Source organism: Trichosurus vulpecula, chromosome 5 (genome assembly GCF_011100635.1).
Source record: "Trichosurus vulpecula isolate mTriVul1 chromosome 5, mTriVul1.pri, whole genome shotgun sequence".
NCBI lineage: Eukaryota > Metazoa > Chordata > Mammalia > Diprotodontia > Phalangeridae > Trichosurus > Trichosurus vulpecula.
Window position 1 is genome coordinate 250,335,493 of NC_050577.1, and position 19,513 is coordinate 250,355,005.

The 19,513-nt window shown below is 38.4% G+C and overlaps 1 protein-coding gene and 1 pseudogene across 1 annotated transcript; both read right to left on the reverse strand.

Annotated features, from left to right (window-relative positions):
- Positions 1–290: 290 nt before the first annotated feature.
- LOC118851242 lies at positions 291–1,021 on the reverse strand (annotated as a pseudogene).
- Positions 1,022–3,099: 2,078 nt separating this feature from the next.
- LOC118849755 (lysozyme C-1-like) lies at positions 3,100–17,213 on the reverse strand. The gene is made up of 4 exons (XM_036758722.1): positions 17,055–17,213; positions 12,013–12,177; positions 7,707–7,785; positions 3,100–3,288 (listed from the first exon to the last, which is right to left on the reverse strand). The coding sequence occupies exons 1-4, from the start codon at positions 17,188–17,190 to the stop codon at positions 3,222–3,224; spliced, it is 447 nt and encodes a 148-aa protein (XP_036614617.1). The 5' UTR covers positions 17,191–17,213; the 3' UTR covers positions 3,100–3,221.
- Between the last annotated feature and the right edge of the window lie 2,300 nt (positions 17,214–19,513).

The window sequence follows — 19,513 nt, forward strand, 5'->3', positions numbered from 1 at the left end:
GTAAACCTTTTCTAAAGCAAATGCTGCTGCTTTTTTCCAAAAGCCAAAGGTTCAGCTGGAATTGAAGCAAAGGAAACATAGCTTTGCTGAGCTCATCTGTGGAGCCCAATGCTGTGTTCTTTGCATGAAGAAAATGGGGGGCAGGGGGGGGCACCAACAGGATGGCACAGTTTGAGTAATGCACTACTCACGTGCCTCCCCCACACATTCTAAGCTCTAACCACTCCTCAGTTTGAAGCCTGCTGGCCTCCCCAATGAAGGGCAGGAAGCTGAGCACTGGCACCAGAGTCTCACTGTGTCCATTGGCAGTGGACAAAGGCTCAGTTAGCCTCTGCCATCTTGTGCAGGTCGTGCTTCCTCTTGACCACAGGGCCTTGGTTGTGGAAGGCCTCCAGTAGCTCATGAGACAGATTTCTGGCATCAGCATACGCCGGTGCTTCTTCTCCTGACATTCTTGAATCATCCATTTCATGGCCAAGAATTGCCGGTGCCTGTCAGTCAGAGGGGCTGGGACCTGGTAGAAGTGGCCACCTTTAAGGATGCTGACCAGGCCGAGGACAGGCTGACAGTTCTCTAGGTACTGGTGGAAGATGGTGTAGGGGTTGCATTCAATGGCCTCCCGCTCCTCAGCTTTGGCTTCATGATATTTTTTAAATTGCTTTCTCTTGAGGGTTTCCAGAGTCTCAGTCATCAGGGATCTGGCCAGTATTTTGTTTCCTCCTTTCATCATCATGTTGGTGAATTTACTGATCACTGGGTCCTCAAACAAAGAGCTTGTCTTCAATGGTGGGGGAGCTTTGAAGATCTGTGTGGTTTTGAGATTCTGCTCAAACTTCTCCTCTTCAGTCAGCTCCTCCAAGGGCTTAAGGTAGTAGTCCTTATCAAGTTGGGGTTCTTTGTAATTAACATCATAGCGGCTCCATCTCACCTGGGTCAATCTCGGCAGAGCCTGGAGAGTTCTCTGCACACCGGGCCCCAGGCTCCAGAGGGAGTGTGCTGAGCTCGCCACAGGGGCAGCCATCCGCACTACCCACTTTCTACTCTTTCTCCATCTTGACCCCTTGGTGAACTGACTCAGCTCTGTACTGTTCTCCTCTGTTGAATTCCTAGCCCCCTTATCATGATTACTGAACACTCCTAGCCAAGCCTCAGCTTTGGATCACTCCTCTCATTCATGCCTTAGCTCCTTCATGTGTATTGCTGAATGGCAGCTCTTTCTTAGAATTGGCTTAGAGGTGGCTGATAGAACATTGCTTGATTTCTGGTGGCAGCAGGGAGGTGAAACTACTCAGCTTACAATTAATAACAAATAGATTATGTATAGAGAGAGTGACTTGTGGCAGGAAGCCTAGGAGGCTATTATAATACTGTAGAGGTGATGGCGTACTGAACTAAGTTGGTGGCTTTGTGAGTACAGTGAAGGAGTGGGATGTGAGAAATATTGTGGAGTTAGATATGGTAAATTTGGAAACTGTTTTGATGAGGGGAGTAAAATTAATGAGTCAAGGATAATGATGAAGCAATTATATATAGGTCTTAAGGAACAACACAAGAATTTGATTACAAAGCCTTTAACTCGGTTATGCTTGTGCATTAACAATACTGTTTAAGTCTACAGTTGTGGAAAAATTAGCAACCATTAAACTATATGTAAATCCAATTCATTTGTTGATGACCCCAATCTTGTCTGCAGTTCTGATGCTTAGATTGAAGTCAATACAAGAAATAGGAAGCAATAGCCTGCTCACTGTTGTATGGTGCAAGATATAAACACCAGATTTTCTTAAAAGACTGAAATATATTGTTAGGTAAAGCAATGTAACATGTTTTGAGAGCTATGCACAATAAAAATAATGAAAAAAAAGCAGTCTGTTCTTTTAGTACCTATGGATTTAATAATAATATTTCTTTTTTAAAATACAAAATTATATTGATATAGATTTAATATCACCTACCTTTTCCCCTTTTAGTTTTACATATTTCTGTTAGTTGTTTGCATATTTGGTATGTTAGGTCCTTACCAGAGATAATTAACAACAGAGGTTATTTCCCAGGCAACTACTTCCATTCTTATCCTACTTCTATTAATTTTATTCCTGCAAAAGTTTTAAAATTTCATGTAATTAAGATTTGTATCTTTTAAATAAGTTTTATCCCCTATTTTGTAAAGAATCCATTTATTAGTCACAGCAGTGAAAAGTATAAGATTAGCTTCTCTTTGAATTTTTTTATGGTCTTATCTTTAGTATTTGGGTCATGTATCCATCTTGAATTTATTGTGTTATATGCCATATACTAGAAACTAGATTGCTGAATTCAATTATTTCTGATTCTTCCTTGTCTAATCTATCAATTGATCTGCTTTTAAGGTTTTACGATACACACATATTAACTCATTGGATCCTCACTACATCCATTTTTCTATTTTTTTTATTCAGTATAAAATGATTTTAATGATTGGTACCTTGAAATAGAGTTGGAAGTCTGGAAATGCTATTCTCTCTTGCTTTTAAAAAATTATTTTCCTTGATATTCTGGATTTTTTTGTTCCTCCAAGTTCATTTTGTTATTATTTTGTCTGGATTGGTAAGTAATCCCTTTGGCATTTGAACTGGTATAGGTAAATTAATAACTGAATTGTGGAAGCCTTGTCATTTTTATTACTTTGGTACAACCCAGTCATGAGCACTGAATATTCCTTTAGAATAACATTTATTAGAAAAAAAATTTGAGTAAAATATTATATACCATTCAGATGAGATTCCGAACATAAGTAGTCTCTACTTTTCAAACTTAATGTGCTTGCCTAACAAAGATGCATCCTTTATTTTTCCCGTTCATCAGTTTTCATTGATTTCTGAAGTGACTGCAAGTGCCAGGTTAGAATTTTACCTTACACATGCATTTTAAGAGGTGGTGTCTGGAAATACTTCTTACCTAAAATTGTGAAATACCTGTCTTCATGATACTGAATTGTTTGCTTCCAAAATTGAATATTCTGAAGGTTTTTGTGATAACTATGAATCTAGACACATGCTCTAAGTAATCTAAAAAAAATGTAGTCAGACATAAAACTATCAGGAAACATTAAACCTTTTGAAAAATCATTGTCTCTATTTTATTTGAGAAAATTATTTTTAAGGGGATTAGAACATTTCACTTAAAAAGCTATTTCATATGAAGAGTGATCAAGATGAGCTGAAGAATTTAAATCCAGCATTTTAGAGTTTGCAACCATGGAGATATACAGAAAGATTCCTTCCATGGCAACGGTTTTTCCATGCCAACCTGCAGATAAAGCAAGATCAAGTAATGCAAAAGTTAGCAAGACTAAACTTGGAACAATGTTAATATATGATTTGATATGTGCGAATATAGAGACAGGTATTAATGCATATGCAAGTAAATATTTCAAAACAGAATGAAGCATAAAAAACAAGGAAAAAAAAGGTTTTAATAGAAGTCACTACTTTGGTTTTTGGTTTTCTTTTTTTTATAAAATGACTATAGGATTGACTATAGGATTTCTCAGGATTCTTTCAGGTCTGAAATTTTTGTGAATCTTTGTGTATAAGAATCTAAACATTAAATGCACTATTCTATATTCTGGCCAAACTAGGCTCCTCATTGTCTCCTGATCTTGTCCTGACCTTACCCATCTCTGTGCCTATGGCCATGGTGTCCCCAGAGTATAGAACAGTCTACTCTTTCTGCCATTGTATTTTCACCATGTAAAACTCCCCCCTCTCCCTCAAAGTGTTATCTTCTCCATGAAGCTTCTCATGATCCACCCAAGTGAAAATGTTCACTCTCTCTTCAAATTTCACCTAATATTTTCTTTTCTGAATTTCTTCTTTGACCCTAATATATTTTGCCTTGTTTCACAACCATTTGAATACTTGTCTTTTCCCTCCTTTTTGATTATAAGTTTCTTGAAGATAGGGTCTATCTCAAGCATCTAACACAGTACCTGACATGGAATTTGAATGTAAGAATTGCTTGTTGAACTGAATTTTACAAACTACACCTATTAAGCACATAGTCCTTTGCTCAAGGAATCATTTCAAAGCAAGTTAACATAGGAAGAACCATTCCTCCAGCCCAGCCCAGCCCAGCCCTATTCAACTTATGTGTCATCATTGATTCCTCACTCTCACATCACCTATCCAATTTGTTGCCAAGACCTGACTTTTCTAAACTTCCCCTTCATTCCTCTGACACTGCCACCACTGTGATACAAACCCTTAACACTTCATATTGGACTACTCCAATAGCCTTTTGGTTGGTCTTCCACCCTCAAAACTCTTCTCACTCTAGTTCACCCACCCCTCCCCCAGCCTCACCACCACACCCCATTCAAGCATCTTCAGTAGCTCCCAATCACTTCTAGGATCAAATATAAAATCCTGTGTTTGGCATTCAAAGCCCTGCATAACTTGGCCTCTTTCTATCTTTCTCGTCTTCTTAACACCTTACATTCCCCACCCCATCCTTTTACATTCTCACAAACTCTGCATTCCAGTCACACTGACTTCCTTTTTGTTCCTCCCATGTGATACTTCAATGACTTGTTTTGAGAATTTTCACTGGCTGTCCCCCATGCCTGGAAAACTGTGTCTTAATCTCTGCCTCTTAGCTTCCCTAGGTTTTCTTCAAGTCCCAAAGTCCCACCTTCTGCAAGAAGTCTTTCCCCATCCCACATAAACAGTGTGACATACCGTAGAAGAATGCATCTTTTGGAGTCTGAGTAAATTAAAGTAGGTGGTATTTTAATTTAAATGTGCTTAATGTCCATTTACTCTTACATTGGATATTCCATTATTAAACAACATCACTATATATAAAGATCATTACTGATGCGAAATAATTACAGTGCTGACATAAGTGAATGAGATTTAAACACCCCAAAAATAGCAGAGTGGAAGTGTCCCAAAATGGTCTGTCTCATATCCTAACCCAATGGTGAAAAGCCAGGTAGTAAACTTGGGTTCAATAAACAGACCTACTCATGAGAGGTATCAATGAAGGTTAGTCTAAATTGCGTGAATCTGCGTAAATTTTATTGCATGGCACCATGAGAGTCCTTTAATAATTTCTTGTTATCCACCAAATCACATTCAAACTCAGCCTGGTGCTCTCAACCCTCCATAATCTGGTAATATGACACTCTTTCAGATTTATCTCATACTACTAACCTCAAGTCCTGCATTTCTAACACTGGATTACTCTTCCTATTCCTTGTCTTATTGCTGTCCTATTGCCACTCTGCTTAGAATATACTTTAAGCATGGAATATGCCACATTTCTCACTGTTTGATCTCTATCTATTCCTTGAAGTCCAGGTCAAATACCATCTTTTTCACCAAATCTTTCAGTGAACTCTGGAATCAGTAACAAATCTCGTCTGTTAGACTTAGTTTGTATCTCACTTAAGGACTTATGTATTATTTTCAATGATAGTTATCCATGTATATGTCATATCCACCCATCAGACTATAAGCTCCATGAGGTCAAGGGCCGTGTCTTATTTAATCTTTGTATCTCTTTTAGCACAAAGCACAGTGTTCTGTACACACTAAGTGCTTACCATTTTTTTTAAAGTTGAAGCCCCTTATAATTATGTTGCAAAAATGGTATAAATGAATTTTTATATAACTTGTGCCCCTGTCTGTCTTTTCTTCTCTTCAAATTGTTTTTTTATTTGGACTCTAGGGAGATGATCCTTTATAAAGGAAGGATATCAGTAGAACAATTTCTGATGCTATTGGCTTGGGTAATTCATTATCTCCTTCTTTAACTAGAGAGAAATGATTATTTCTCTCATATTAAAAACCAATTATTGAATTAGGATTAAGGTTTTTTCTATTTTCTATGTCCTTCATCAGGAATCAGCCCCTATAAGTTATTCAGGCAACCTTTGAATTGTAGGGCTGATAATAAGATGAAAAACTTGGATTTGATCAAAAGGTAAAGAAATCCTAGTTTAGGTGAATTGGTAGATTCTGGCCTATTGTGTTTTAGTCAGGTCTCAGTAGAAGTGGATTCCCTCCTTCTGTCTAGATTACCCTAGATGGGGTGGTTATGGGTACAGATAAGTGTCTTTGTCCAAGACTGAGTGATCAGAATCATGTCCCCCAGGCTCTCATTAGAATAAGCCCACCTCTCATTATAAAATTCATCCTCTTGTTACTTGTTAACCAATCAGAGTTGATTTCCATTCTCAGGAACACCTACTCTTCCAAGGGCATATAAGTGTTGAGCAGGTTCCACGAGGAGTCTTTGGCTTATGAGAGATGGCCAAATGACCATCCTTTTATTAATTACTCACTAGCAAAATTACTAAAATGATTAATTACCCAGAAACTATGTCTTTCGAACCTTTTTTTTTCCTTGTCACAATCTGTGGGAGGAGAGGTGACAAGCATGGCAAAAAGATAAGTGGTGCTGACTGTGCATTCATTAATCCCTTTTCCACTTCCTTTCTTCCTTCTGTTGACCTTGATGTTTAGACTACCAGGAGAGGAGAGAAATAGGAAAAGAGAGCAAGGGAGTAGACATATGGAGAAGTACAGAAACTGTGAACTGCACTGAAAAGATGTCATGACTCCCTGAGGAGACCTGAACATGGGGCAGAGTAAAGCAAGTGGAGACCAGGAGAGGTCCTGATACTTGAGAAAAAATAGAAATTGTGAATGATTGGGAGAAAAACTCTCAAGTAACTAAGACTTTCATGTAATTGAAAAACATGTGTTTTGGATGTAGGAAGCTGATTTCACTTTTAGTCATAATTCTAAGATGGAGAGGGAATGCCCTCACTATTTTTCCTTTACCATAAGGAGGTGTTATTGAGATTTTCCCCATTTATACCAAGAGATCCCTCAGGGCAACCAGGAGGTGGTTAGAGATGAATATATTTGGCTAGTTTTTTTTACTTTATTCTACTCTTATTATTATTTTTTTCTGTATTATTTACATAATCATCAGATTCTAAGTTTCTAAAAATAGGAATGCATTATTCTTTTCTACATTATTTATATAATTATAGGATTCTAAGTTTCTAAATATAAGAATGCTGTGGACAATTGAACTGGGAGAATGGAACCCAAAAGAAGTAGGGACTTATGAGGTAATATAGACAGCAGACTTTATATTGTAATATTTTGAATAATATTCCGTTTGAGAAGAGACCCTCTTTAATTTTGAACCTGGCCCTTCCTGTTTGGGTTCAAAATGAAGTATAAGATGCATTGTGCTGCCATCACAGTCACAGTACGTGCTTGGCAAGAGGTAGAGCAGTGAGATCTAACATCTTCAGACTGAACAGTATTTGGTGGCCAGTATTACAGCCTCTTAGGAAAGGATTCTCTCTAGTATATCCCAGAATAAGGAACTTACAAGCAAAGAGCTATTAGGTAGAAATTCTAATATTGTGCTACTTTTCTGGATGATAATTACAATGATATGCTGTCTTTCTGTAGGCGTAAGGAAAACAGTGCCACCCAACCCCAGGGTCCTTGGTAGGCAAACAGATGTCACATATACTATTGTAAGTAATGATCACAAACATGAATATACCCTATCAATGTGGTTGCTGCTATAGAATATATATTAGAACGGACTTTATTTTGGCTTTCAGCATCCTCCCTCATCGAACATACCCATTATAAGAGGAAATGAATTATTCTTTATAATGATTTAAAACATACCATGCCCGAATGCCTTTGGGTTCACGGACAATCCTCCTTATACATTTTATAGATTTGATGATGTCATATGTCATAACATCTGAAACAGAAATCAAAGCCAATGTAAGAAAGTTTAAAGTTCATTTCATCCAAAAAGAACAAATACTACTTATTCAGGCAGAATAAACAGCATTTTAAGAGTATTCTTCTAAATTTCAGCTAACTGGGAGTCAGCCAGAGGAAAGTTTTATTTCTCATTCCTACTCTCCCAGACCTAAGTGAAACTAATATGAATTTATACAGTACTTTAACACAGACAGAGCACTTTCCTCACCACAACCTTATGGACCAGTTATCCTCATTTTTCAGATGAGAAAACTTAGGCTCAGAGAGGAAATGTGAATTGTCACTCAAGTAATAAATGTCACTTTTAGAACTTAAAGCCAGATGTCTTGACACCAAATCCAGGGTGCTTTCCAGTACACCACCTTTTCCCTCATTGAAATGAAGTTATATTCAGGTCTAGTGTAACAGGACACTGGAGATAATGTCTCCTAGCTCACTTGAGCCCCTGGGAGCTGACACCATGATGAATGAGATGGCTCTCTCCCACTTCTGTGGGGGAAGAGAGAACTAAAATTTCTTAAAGAACCAGAATTTTGTACATGTACACAGAGGGCTGGTCTTCAGGACCTCTGGAAATGCAGTAGTAGCACTAAAAGGAGAAAAATTGCTGCAGGTTTTGTTTTATAGTGTCTTGCTTTCTCATAAAGTCATTAGCTTCATTCTAATTTTGAAGGAATTACTTTCTTCAGTGAGTTTTTGGACCTCATTTTCCATTTGGCCAATTCTGCCTTTTAAGGCATTCTTCTTCTCACTGGCTTTTTGGAGCTCTTTTACCATTTGGCCTAGTCTGTTTTTTAAGGTGTTATTTTCTTCAGTAATTTTTTTTTTTGTTTCTCCTTTATCAAGCTTTGACTCTTTTCTCAGAATTTTCTTGCATCACTCTCATTTCTCTTCCCAATTTTTCTTCTAACTCTCTTACTTGATTTCCAAAATCCTTTTTGAGCTCTTCCATGGCCTGAGACCAATTCATATTTTTCTTGGGGGCTTTGAATGTAGAAGCTTTGACTTTGTTGTCTTCTGAGCATGTGTTTTGATCTTCCTTGACACTATAATAATTTTCTATAGTCAGAGGTTTTTTCCCCCATTGTTTGCTTATTTTCCCAGCTTATTACTTGACTTTTAACTGTCAAAACAGGGCTCTGCTTCCAGAAAAGAGGGCACATTGTCCCAAACTTTAGGGTTTTTGTGCAGCTATTTTCAGAGATATTTCTAGGGACCTGTAAATTTTCATTTTTCCAAGGTGGTATGATCTAAGGAGAGATGTTTACTGTTCTCCTGGCCTATGCTCTCATCCGTAAGGGACCATAAGTACTCTTTTCTGTCCTGGAACTGTGAGGAGGGTCCTCCCTCCACTGTGGCCACCAGCTCTGCTGTGCTAGTCCTCCTCCTCTCCCTAGGACTGCCACCCAGGACTGAGACTCGGATCTGAGTCTGGGCAAAGCTAGAGTCCTGTCCCAGTGCTAGCAAAGAGACCCCCATAATCTCCTTCTGACCAGTTGTTCTATCCCCTTACTCTCTATAGGCTGAGAGCTCTGTAAGTAGCTGCTGCCGCTGCTGATTCAGTCACTCCCAGGGCCTGCTCCTGGTTTGCTGGTACAGCCTATGCTGGACAGCACTCCACTCTCACCCAGGTGTGACAGCCCCTTCCTGTTGACCTTATAAGTTGTCGTTGGTGTCTGCGGGCTGAAAGATCTGGAAACCACCATTGCTGCCAGTGAGTCAGTCTCCTGGAGGCCTGCTCAGGGTTTCCTGGGCTTGGGTCTGTTCTGGCGTGGCCTGCATTGGACTGCACTTCTATCTCACCCTGGTGCAACAGACCTTTCCTGATGACCTTCCAAGTAGTGTTGGGCTGGAAATTTGTTTCACTCTGTCTTTTTGTGGGTTCTGCTCCTCTAGAATTTGTTTAGAGTCATTTTTTACAGGTTTTTAGAGGAGTTTGGAGGAGAGCTTAGGCAAGTCGCTGCCTTTACTCTGCCATCTTGGCTCTGCCTCTCCTTTCCCACAGTTTGAAGAAATCCTCCCCATACAGGGTAGAGTTGAGATGGGAAATATGAAAGTCAGCCTGAATGGTGGAACTAGGAAAAAGAGACTCTACCTGCCTAAGGGTAAGGGCCTTAGAATGTAACCTCCCTTAGGGGAAAGCATAGGCATACTGATGTCATTATATCCCCAGAGCTGGTGTTGAGCTTGGCACTTAGTGCTTTTGTTTCATTTTTAATAAATACTTACTGAATTGAACTGATTTGTCTTGTACTATGCAGTTCAGCTAGTAAATATATTACATAAAAATATGTTTAGAGGAAGAAAAGTGTAAGACTACAGTACTAATATGTTCCAGATTTTGAGCAGGAACATGAAATCACATGAATCTAGTGGCACAGGAAATTCATAGAATAAAAATGTCTTCTCTTAATTGGTGAAAGTAAATGTTTCTCATCATTCAAGTAACTTCTTTATGTGCCTGATACACTTATACATTTTCTTTTGGTCTTTAACTTTGTTCTCAACCTTTTTCAATCTGTGGACTGCTTTTTTGAGACAAAAATGTTTGTAGACCATCTCTTTCACCTACTCTGGACTGCCACTGTTAAAAAAAATACCCGTGTTAATGAAAGTGCCATTACTTTTGATCAAACACCAATTTGGTATACCGGAAAAAAGCTGTGACTTTTCGAACTAGGAGATAAATCCTTCTTCTGCAACTAATACCCCCACAATCTTGGATAAAGTCTCTGACCTTTCAGGGGCTCATCTTCCTTACCTGTTGAAATAAGAGGATTGGCTGAAATGGCTGTGAAAAGTTTTTTCTGACTTTAACTATAAGCCTATGATCAAGTAGAAGTTAAGGTACTTGCTCAGGGTCACACTGCAAGTAAATACCCTATATTTTCACTGAGATAAGGTGGTTCAGTGGATAGAGGACTGGACTAGGGAGAAAAGGAAGACTGGGGTTCAAATCCTGCCTCTCCAGACCAGTCACTTAAAGTTTAAGTCATCTTCAGTTTCCTCATTAGAACAAAGTCTTTGACACTGTCAAATGGTTCAATATCAGTGGAAATGACCTTAATGAAGGGGCGTTAACATCAAGGACCATGGATTTTCAGCTGTTCTGACCTTTCCATATGTACTGACTCCCTCAACTAGAAAGAATGTGAGCTGCTTGAGGTCAGGAACTGTCTTCTTCTCTTTGTATCCCTAGTACTTACTTAGTATATAGAATGCCTTTAGTAAAGGAATCATTCATTCATCTATAAAACAAAGGAGTAAGAGGCCAAACTGAAACCTGGGAAAGACCTTAACTTAAAAAGGCCACTACATCCAGGGCCATCTCCAATCATCCTGATCTATATCTGGCCACTGGACCCAGATGGCTCCAGAAGAGAAAGTGAGGCTGCTGCTGACTTTGCACAGCCCTCCCTCACTTAACTCCAATTCATTTGCATGTCAATGCATCACCTCCTTGATGTCATAATCCTCTTTGAAAATAAATGACAAACAACAACAACAACTTCAACATATAAATGAGTTATAATATCATACTTGAAAGAAAGGTGTAGACACAACTTCATTTAAAAAAAAACACTAGAAACAGAAAACAAGCTCTTACATGACATTTTTAGAACCATCAGTTGTTAAGAACTTAGGATTATACTTATAACAACCAGGAGTGGGGAAAGGTCTATTATCATTGAGCTCTGATTAGATAGAATGCAAGCAGCAACGACAGGTCAATTTTTGATGACATGTATATACTCTTAGTAATTTATCTGATGACAAAACACTTAAAGTTTAGATTAATAGGCAGATATGCTGATAGCAGGATGTGGGACATCTTTTTTTAAAAGTCAGACATTAATAGAATAGATAGAACAGTCAAGATTAGCCTGAAGTAACAGGAATTCCAGGGAACTTATTGGTGGAAGCTAATTTAGGTATCTCAAAATTTAAAAGAGAAACCAAAGAATCCTGCCCATTCCTTCTGACTGACAATGTAAGAAAAGTATCCTCCTAAGAAGAGACTACATTACTTGTTAAGGGAATCATAAGTCAGGACTGGAAAATGAATGAGAAGTAGGATTTTCTTATTGGTTTTCTAAACTTTTTTTTAATCTCTGTGCATTCTTATTTGCATAGTCATATAGCTATCCATCTACCTTGCTGAATAGTTATTACCCACCCAAACCCATGAGATTGCTCTAACCTGCGCATGACATGCCACATCCATTCATAGCTCCTGGTGTCCTGCCGTCATTGCACCAGTAGAAACTGTTGATCTGAAATATTCCATAATCAGTGCCTCCATCTACATCATTGCGGTATTTAGCTTTTGTGTTAAAATTGCTCGCCCACTTTGCCAAGCACACCCCTGTGAAGAGTTCATTTTAATAATGAGCAATTCATATACAATCTATTTATCCAGTATGACCAAGATAACAGAATAGATACAATCCTTTCTTGTCACTGACATATTAAATAAAAAAATTAAATAAGATAAATATATAGAATGTATAAATAATACAAATAAGTAATTAAATAATATAAAATAAATTTAAATTTTTAAAAATAATTAATTATATAAATTATATAAAGTAATATAATTTATATTATGTTATATTATATATGATATATAATATATGTAATATATTATAATAAAATAAATTATGCAACTTAATTAAATTAATTTAGTTAAATTAAAATTTTAAAAATAAATAAAAGAAATAAAATAAAATAATAAAATTAAATAATGAATAATTTAGTTTTGAATACATTGCTTTTATTTGTAATTGATCTTCAATATGCATTAGCTAGTAACACTTTAATCTGAGGTGTCTTTCATTCCCTAGTAAATGAGTTTAATATGTATAATCACCACATTTAAGGAACTAGGAGAATTCTTTTTTAGAAAGATCCTTTTTATGAGCCACTAATTCTTTAGTCTATAGTTCTTACTTGCAATTTCTTATAGTGCAGTACATCAGTACAAAGGAAGTCTTGGGCAAGTCAGAGAAATAAAAGCATTTTGTTTGTTGTATGTATTTTCACTATATTCTTTTTTTTTGAACTCAGATTTTCCTGACTTTATTTTTTTCTTTTTTTTTAATTTTTTTTTTTTTAGTTTTCAACATTCATTTCCACAAGATTTTTAGTTACAAATTTTCTCCCCATCTCTACCCTTCCCTCCTACCACAAGATGTCATGTATCCTGATTGCCCCTTTCCCCAGTCTGCCCTCCCTTCTATCACCCCACTCCATCCCCCCCCATCCCTTTTCCTCTTACTTTCTTGTAGGGCAAGATAGATTTCTACACTGCATTACCTGTATATCTTATTTCCCAATTGCATATAAAAACATTTTTTAAAAATTTGTTTTTAGAGCTTTGAGTTCCAAATTCTGTCCCTTCTTCCCTCCCCACCCACCCTCCTTGAGAAGGCAAGCAACTCAATATCATTATGCAAAACACTTCCATAATAGTCATATTATGAAAGACTAACTATATTCCCCTCCATCCTATCCTATCCCCCTTTATTCAGTTTTCTCCTTTGACCCTGTCCCTTTTCAAAATTGTTTGCTTTTGATTACCTCCTCCCTGAATCTGCCCTCCCTTCTATCATCCCCCTCCTCTTATTCCCTTCCCCCATACTTCTTGTAGGGTAAGACACCCTATTGAGCGTATTATATTCTTGTACTATAAGAATATACTACACTATTTATGTGCTACTGTATGCCTGTATGCACGCACACATATGTGTATATATATATGTATGTATGTATGTATGTATGTACACATTACTGAGTTTGAATTCTAGCTCTGTCATTTACCTCCTGTATGACTTTGGTCAAATCACTTAAACTTCCTGGCTTCTTTCCTCATTTGTCAAATGAGTGGGACTAAGCTCTTTGGTCCCTTATAGCTCAAAATCGCATGAAACCTACTGAGAAATACTGACACTGTTGTCTTAGAATGAATGTTATTCTCTGTTTTTATCAAGCATTGCAGACCTCACTTTGGAAAACAGTGACCTGTGCCATTAATGATCTACCTGCTTGGCTTCATTTTACTTGTAAGGACGAAGTCAAACAGAGGTTTGTATAAAATGTTCAGGTTTTTTTGAACTTTTAAATTCCCTATTGTAGAAGTTGAAACATTAACGTTCTGTATTCCCCATTGTTTTGCCTTGTGATCTTACACATCGTTGATCACCAAGGTCAACGTGACCAGCAGCTATAGTAAAAAATTGGGGAGCTGTCTCCAACAATGCAGACCAGCACCTGCAGTACAATTTATAGTCTTTGAGGAACTGGTCACAAAATCAGCCTGGGTTAGAGGTTGGAATTAAGCCCAGGGTCTTCCTGACCTTGAGGCCCACTCTATTAATTCTGACATGCTGCCTCTAACAGATCAATATAAGAAGTCTTTTAAAAAAACACATACACACATATCACACCCCCAAATAGTGCAGCCAAGCAAACTCTTTGCCCTATCATCCAATAAAAATATCCACTCATGTTCTATAAAACATTCTATGATGACTGAATGTCTGTTTTAGAAAACACTTAGAGTGACTGTGGGTAAGTCACTTTGTAAGATCATAGATTGGGAAGTGGTCTGCCTGCCCTCTAAAGATCATCTGGTTCAATCCCCTTATCTCAAAGACGAGCTAACTGAGGGTCAGGGGTTAAGTAACCTGCTTTTCCCAATAGAATGGAAGCTCGCCAAGTGTAGAGGCTGCTTTTCATTTCTGCATCTCCAGTACCTTGCCCAAAGTAAATGCTTCATAAATACTTGTTGAGGTAAATTGAATGGCCCAAGTTCACAAAGCCCAAGTTCAGCCAGGATTTGAATTTGGGTACCGTACTGCCTTTCACAATACTTAATTTCTCTTGGCATCTGTTTCCTCCACTGAAAAATGGAAAGATTGGACTAAACCATGTCTAAATTTCTCCCAGTTTGACTCTATGTTTTATCTTACCTGTACTTCCTCACCATTCATTCTACTCCTCCACTTCATACAATCTGCATTCTGATCCTGCCACTCCCTTTGCTGAAGCTGCCCCTGCAAAGGGGTATTGGCTTCTTAGGGACCAAACCCAGTGACCTTTACTCAGTGTGTGTCCTCACTGATGGAGCATATGATATTGCTGGTGACCACTTGTCTTGAAAGCCTTCTCCTCCCAAAGAAACTGCTCTTCTCTTCCTCAAATTGGCTTAGAGTCCTTTGTCTGGATCTCTTTTCTCCCCCAATGGACAAATTTTATCTTATAACATCTTTATTTGGATGTAAGTCATGTCCTTTCAGTCTAATTGTAAACTCCTTGAGGAAAGAAACTGTTTTGTCATCTTCATATCCCCAGTGTCTCCCACTTAGTAAGTGTTGCAATTTTGTTTTTTAAAAACTATCAGGACTCTGCCTAGATACTGAGCCTATGGCACTGTGATACTTGGAATTAAGATTGCAGTTTAGATCTATAATAAAGAACCATGTTTTAGGACAAGTTGTTGACACCTCCCTGCATTACAGCACACATCCGTGTACCAAGAAGAAAATGCCTTGCCACACATTCCTGTAATTCCCCAAGGGACCCTTACCCTCTTGCTTCAATTTGAATTAGCACAAGACCCTGTCTCAAGACTAAGGCTTTAGGAATGAGGAACTGACCCATACCAAAAGTGAACAAACAAATCCTGTTATGGGTTCCCCAAAGAGTAAAATAATAAGGCAACATGAATGCAGTTAGGCATTTGCTAAAATCCCTGTTCCTTTTGCCCAACCCTTGAGCAACGACCATACAGTTAAGAAAATATCTAACCGTTGAACCTCTGCTTCCATACCCTTCTGCTTGCTCAACAATTAATAAACAGTATGAAAATCTCTCCTTGAGCTCTGTTGGGGCCACTCTGATTTGGGTTGCTTGTTCCCCAGATGGCCTCTGGCTAATAAATTCTCCAATTAAAACTTATACTCTGTGACGTGTCTTGCTCGCTGCTGGTATAACAGCACAATTATATCTTTAAGTTCCTTCTGTCTTACTGCCACACCATCAGCCAAAACTTTAACAAACCTCTGAAGCGTACTGCTTCTAAGTAGTACCTTAAAGCCTCAGTTTGCTCACCTGTAAAAAATGAGGGAGTTGTAATGACCTTCAGAGTCTCTTTCAGTTGCAGATCTATAAGACCCCACAAGGACAACAAAATCCATACTGTATGCTACTCCCCCTGCCCATCTTTAGGGAATATCTCTCACCAAGAGCAAAGGGTTTATTCTTAATGAGGGGTTTAATGGTCCCCTTTTCTTGGTACTGATTCAATTTCAAGTTAGTTTCAGTAGTTAAATCAAAGGCCCTTCTCTTAAATATTGAGGTTTAAAGAAATGGATGGGCTCCTGAAATTGATTCTTTATCCATACATAGATATTGTGGATGTCCATGTAATGACACTACTAGACAGGATCAGGTTACTTCCAGCTTAGCCCTCTACATTGGAATGAAGGGACATTTCTGAAGAACTGCACACAGAGGCAGAAGGTTGTTTTTTTTGGGGGGGCCAGAATGTCTTGATCTTGTCCAAACAACCTGAACTCTCTTCTGAGAGATACCACCTTCTCAAATTCTATTGTGCCAAAGAATGACACCCCCCGCCCCCCAATTCAGCAATACTGGAAGGCTTTGGTACCTAAGTATTGATCTGGAGGGAGCTGGGGCTAAGGATTTAGTAGAAAATTTGAGATTCAGATTGTGCAGGTCCATGGGAAGATAAACTAGCCCATTCAGTTTGGTGAATCCTGAAGGATACAATAGATCCTATTTGGAGCCTTTAAGAAATGAATCCCCTGGGGCAGCTAGGTGGCACAGTGAGTAGTGCACCGGCCCTGGAGTCAGGAGGACCTGAGTTCAAATTTGACCTCAGACACTCGACACACTTACTGGCTGTGTGACCTTGGGCAAGTCACTTAACCCCAGTTGCCCTGCCTTCCCCTCTTCAACCCCTCCCCCCCAAAAACAAACAAGAAATGAATCCCCTTTTCCCATCCCTTAAAAACTTACTCCAAATTTCATTTCTAGGTGATCTGGTTGATATTTTTAAATTGTGTAGTTCTATTTAAAGTTATATTAACACACAAATCAACTTTAAAGCAAGGACAATAAGAAATGATGCATTCCTTTGAAACCAGTACCCCCTCCTCCCCTCTATTCTTTGCCCTCCTCTCCTAGTATCTGTGGAGATCTTTAGAACAGTAGACTTACAGTCAGCCAGGCCGATCCTATTGTAGCCATCCATGCCATACTTCTTGAGAATTCTTGCTAATTCACATCTGTCCATGATTTTGCCATGGACTGCCATGAGGAGGAAGACAGTTCCCAGAAGAATCAGCATCTTCATGATGCCTGACAAGTCAAACTGCCCACACCGCTAAGCCTGAGCCGGGTCCCAGTATTTAACTGTTTTCTCAAGTTTCTTGTCCTAGCTATTTGAGGGCTCCACCTCCTGAAAGTACTACATGGAGATTAAAATGTGTTGATTACTCCCTTCTATCCTTTAGAATGGAAGGGGAGGGATTTTGGGGTGGAGATTTTGCTTCTCCATTGTATGGCAGATTATATCCAACATAATTTCGCAGAGGATAAGATGACTCAGATAACAGACTAAAATCTATTTACCAAGAGGCTAATACTAGTTTAAAACCAGAGGGAAATAGAATTCTTTAACAAGTGAAGGCCAAGGACAATAATAATTAGCATATACACCAGACAATAGAATCAAAGAGTCACAGAAAGTCAGAGCATGAATCTAGTCCAAAGTCTTCCTAATCTATGCCCAAGAGGGAATTCTCTCTACAACATAAATGAAAGGTAGTCATCCAGTTCTCAAACTTCTTTATACTTTAACTATTTTGTAACTTTTATTTACTTCATCTGAGAGAATATATGCTGGGAAATTTATAAATTTTAAATCATGATATATACACATATATGACATATATATATATGTTATTATTACTAATGCAAAAGAGTTGAAGCGTGGATAATGCAAAATGGCAAATTAGTTTTAAATTTTACTTTATATCTGGCTTTGAAATGTATTTTTAATTTGTAATCTTCACACATTTGAATGGTTGTCATAAAGAAAAGATGAGTCAGGTTTTTCAGCTTTGCTTTATCAAGAAATCAATCAATAAACATTTATTAAGCACCTACTAAGTGCCAGGTACTGTGCTAAGCACTGTGGATACAAAAAGAGGCAAAAGATGGTCCCTGCCTTCAAGGAACTTACAATCTAATGTAGGAGACAGCAAGCAAATAAAAATGTACAAACAAATGTGTAAAAGGTGAGTAGGAAATGATTAACAGAGGAAGGCACTAGAATTAAGAGGGGTTGGGAAAGGTTTCCTGTAAAAGATGGGATTTGAGCTGGGACTTAAAAGAAGTTAGGTAAGCCACTAGGCAGAATTGAGGAGGGACAGCATTCCACATGTGGGGGGGAAGGCCGGTGTAGAGAAAATTCCCAGAGCCTATCTGGAGTGTCCTGTTGGTGGAACAGCCAGGAGGACACTGTTACTGGATTACAGAGTATGTGTCAGGGACTTAAGTATGAAAAGACTGGAATGATAGGAGGGAGCTAGGTTACAAAGGGCTTTGAATGCCAAACAAAGTATTTTGTGTTTGATCCTGGTAGTGATAGGGAGCCACTGGAGTTTATTGAGTAGGAGGATGACACAGTTTGACCTGTGCTTTAGGAAAATCACTTCAGTGACTAAATGGAGAATGACTTGGAGTGGAGAGAGACTTGAGGTGAGCAGACACAGCAGTAGGTTATTGCAATAATCTAAGCATTAGATGATGAGGGTGTTATGGTAATTAGGGTGGGACTTTATTGTTTTCTCTTTTGGAATGCTGAGGTAATCAAGTACCTTTGATGAGTCTTGCCTTTCAAATGTAATGGCAAGCAAAGTAGACTTTTTGTTATCTTTGTTTTGGACTGCTTCTCAGCACTAAGGAATCTTTGATTGAATATGGAGTCTTTGATGACGGCTTATGTCAAGGGAAGGCCTAAGTAAAATGGGTTTGAGTCACATGGTTGTGATGCCCTTTGACCCTGAAGAAGTGTATATATACTCAAAGGTTAATGTTTTGCCTTTGGGTGCACACTCATTGAAAGAGTGCTGGTGTTGATACTCTGGGTAGCCATTGAAGCAGCACCCCTAGCTTTGAAAACCCAGATGTTGGTGCTTCTCTCTCTGGTAACTGTATCTATTGCTATGGACAGATAGAAACCTGTCTACTGGTTTGTGTTTGTTCTGTTTACATAATTTCTGCTTGTAATTTCTGTTTGTATTCTCTCTGAAGTTCAGGGTTTTGGCTTTTTCCCCTGAACTAAGTGAATGACATATGTATGTTTAATTAAAGTGAGATTGTTAACCTCTTAAAGTTGCTTTCCTTAGAAAAGCAGATCAAAGAACCCGTGCTAGCAGCCACCCTGTGTGCTGGTGTCATTGGTCTTTCACCTCCACGGCAGCTGCTAGCAACATTGTTCTTTATACAGACACAGTAGCATCAAGTAGGAACATTATTGATACAGAGGGCATGTACTAGAGTGTACAAGTGTCAGGGGAGAGAGGGGGATGCTTTGGAGAGGTGTTATAAAGTTGACATGGAGAAGCCTTGACTACGGATTGGATATGACGGGGTGAGAGATAGTGAGGAGT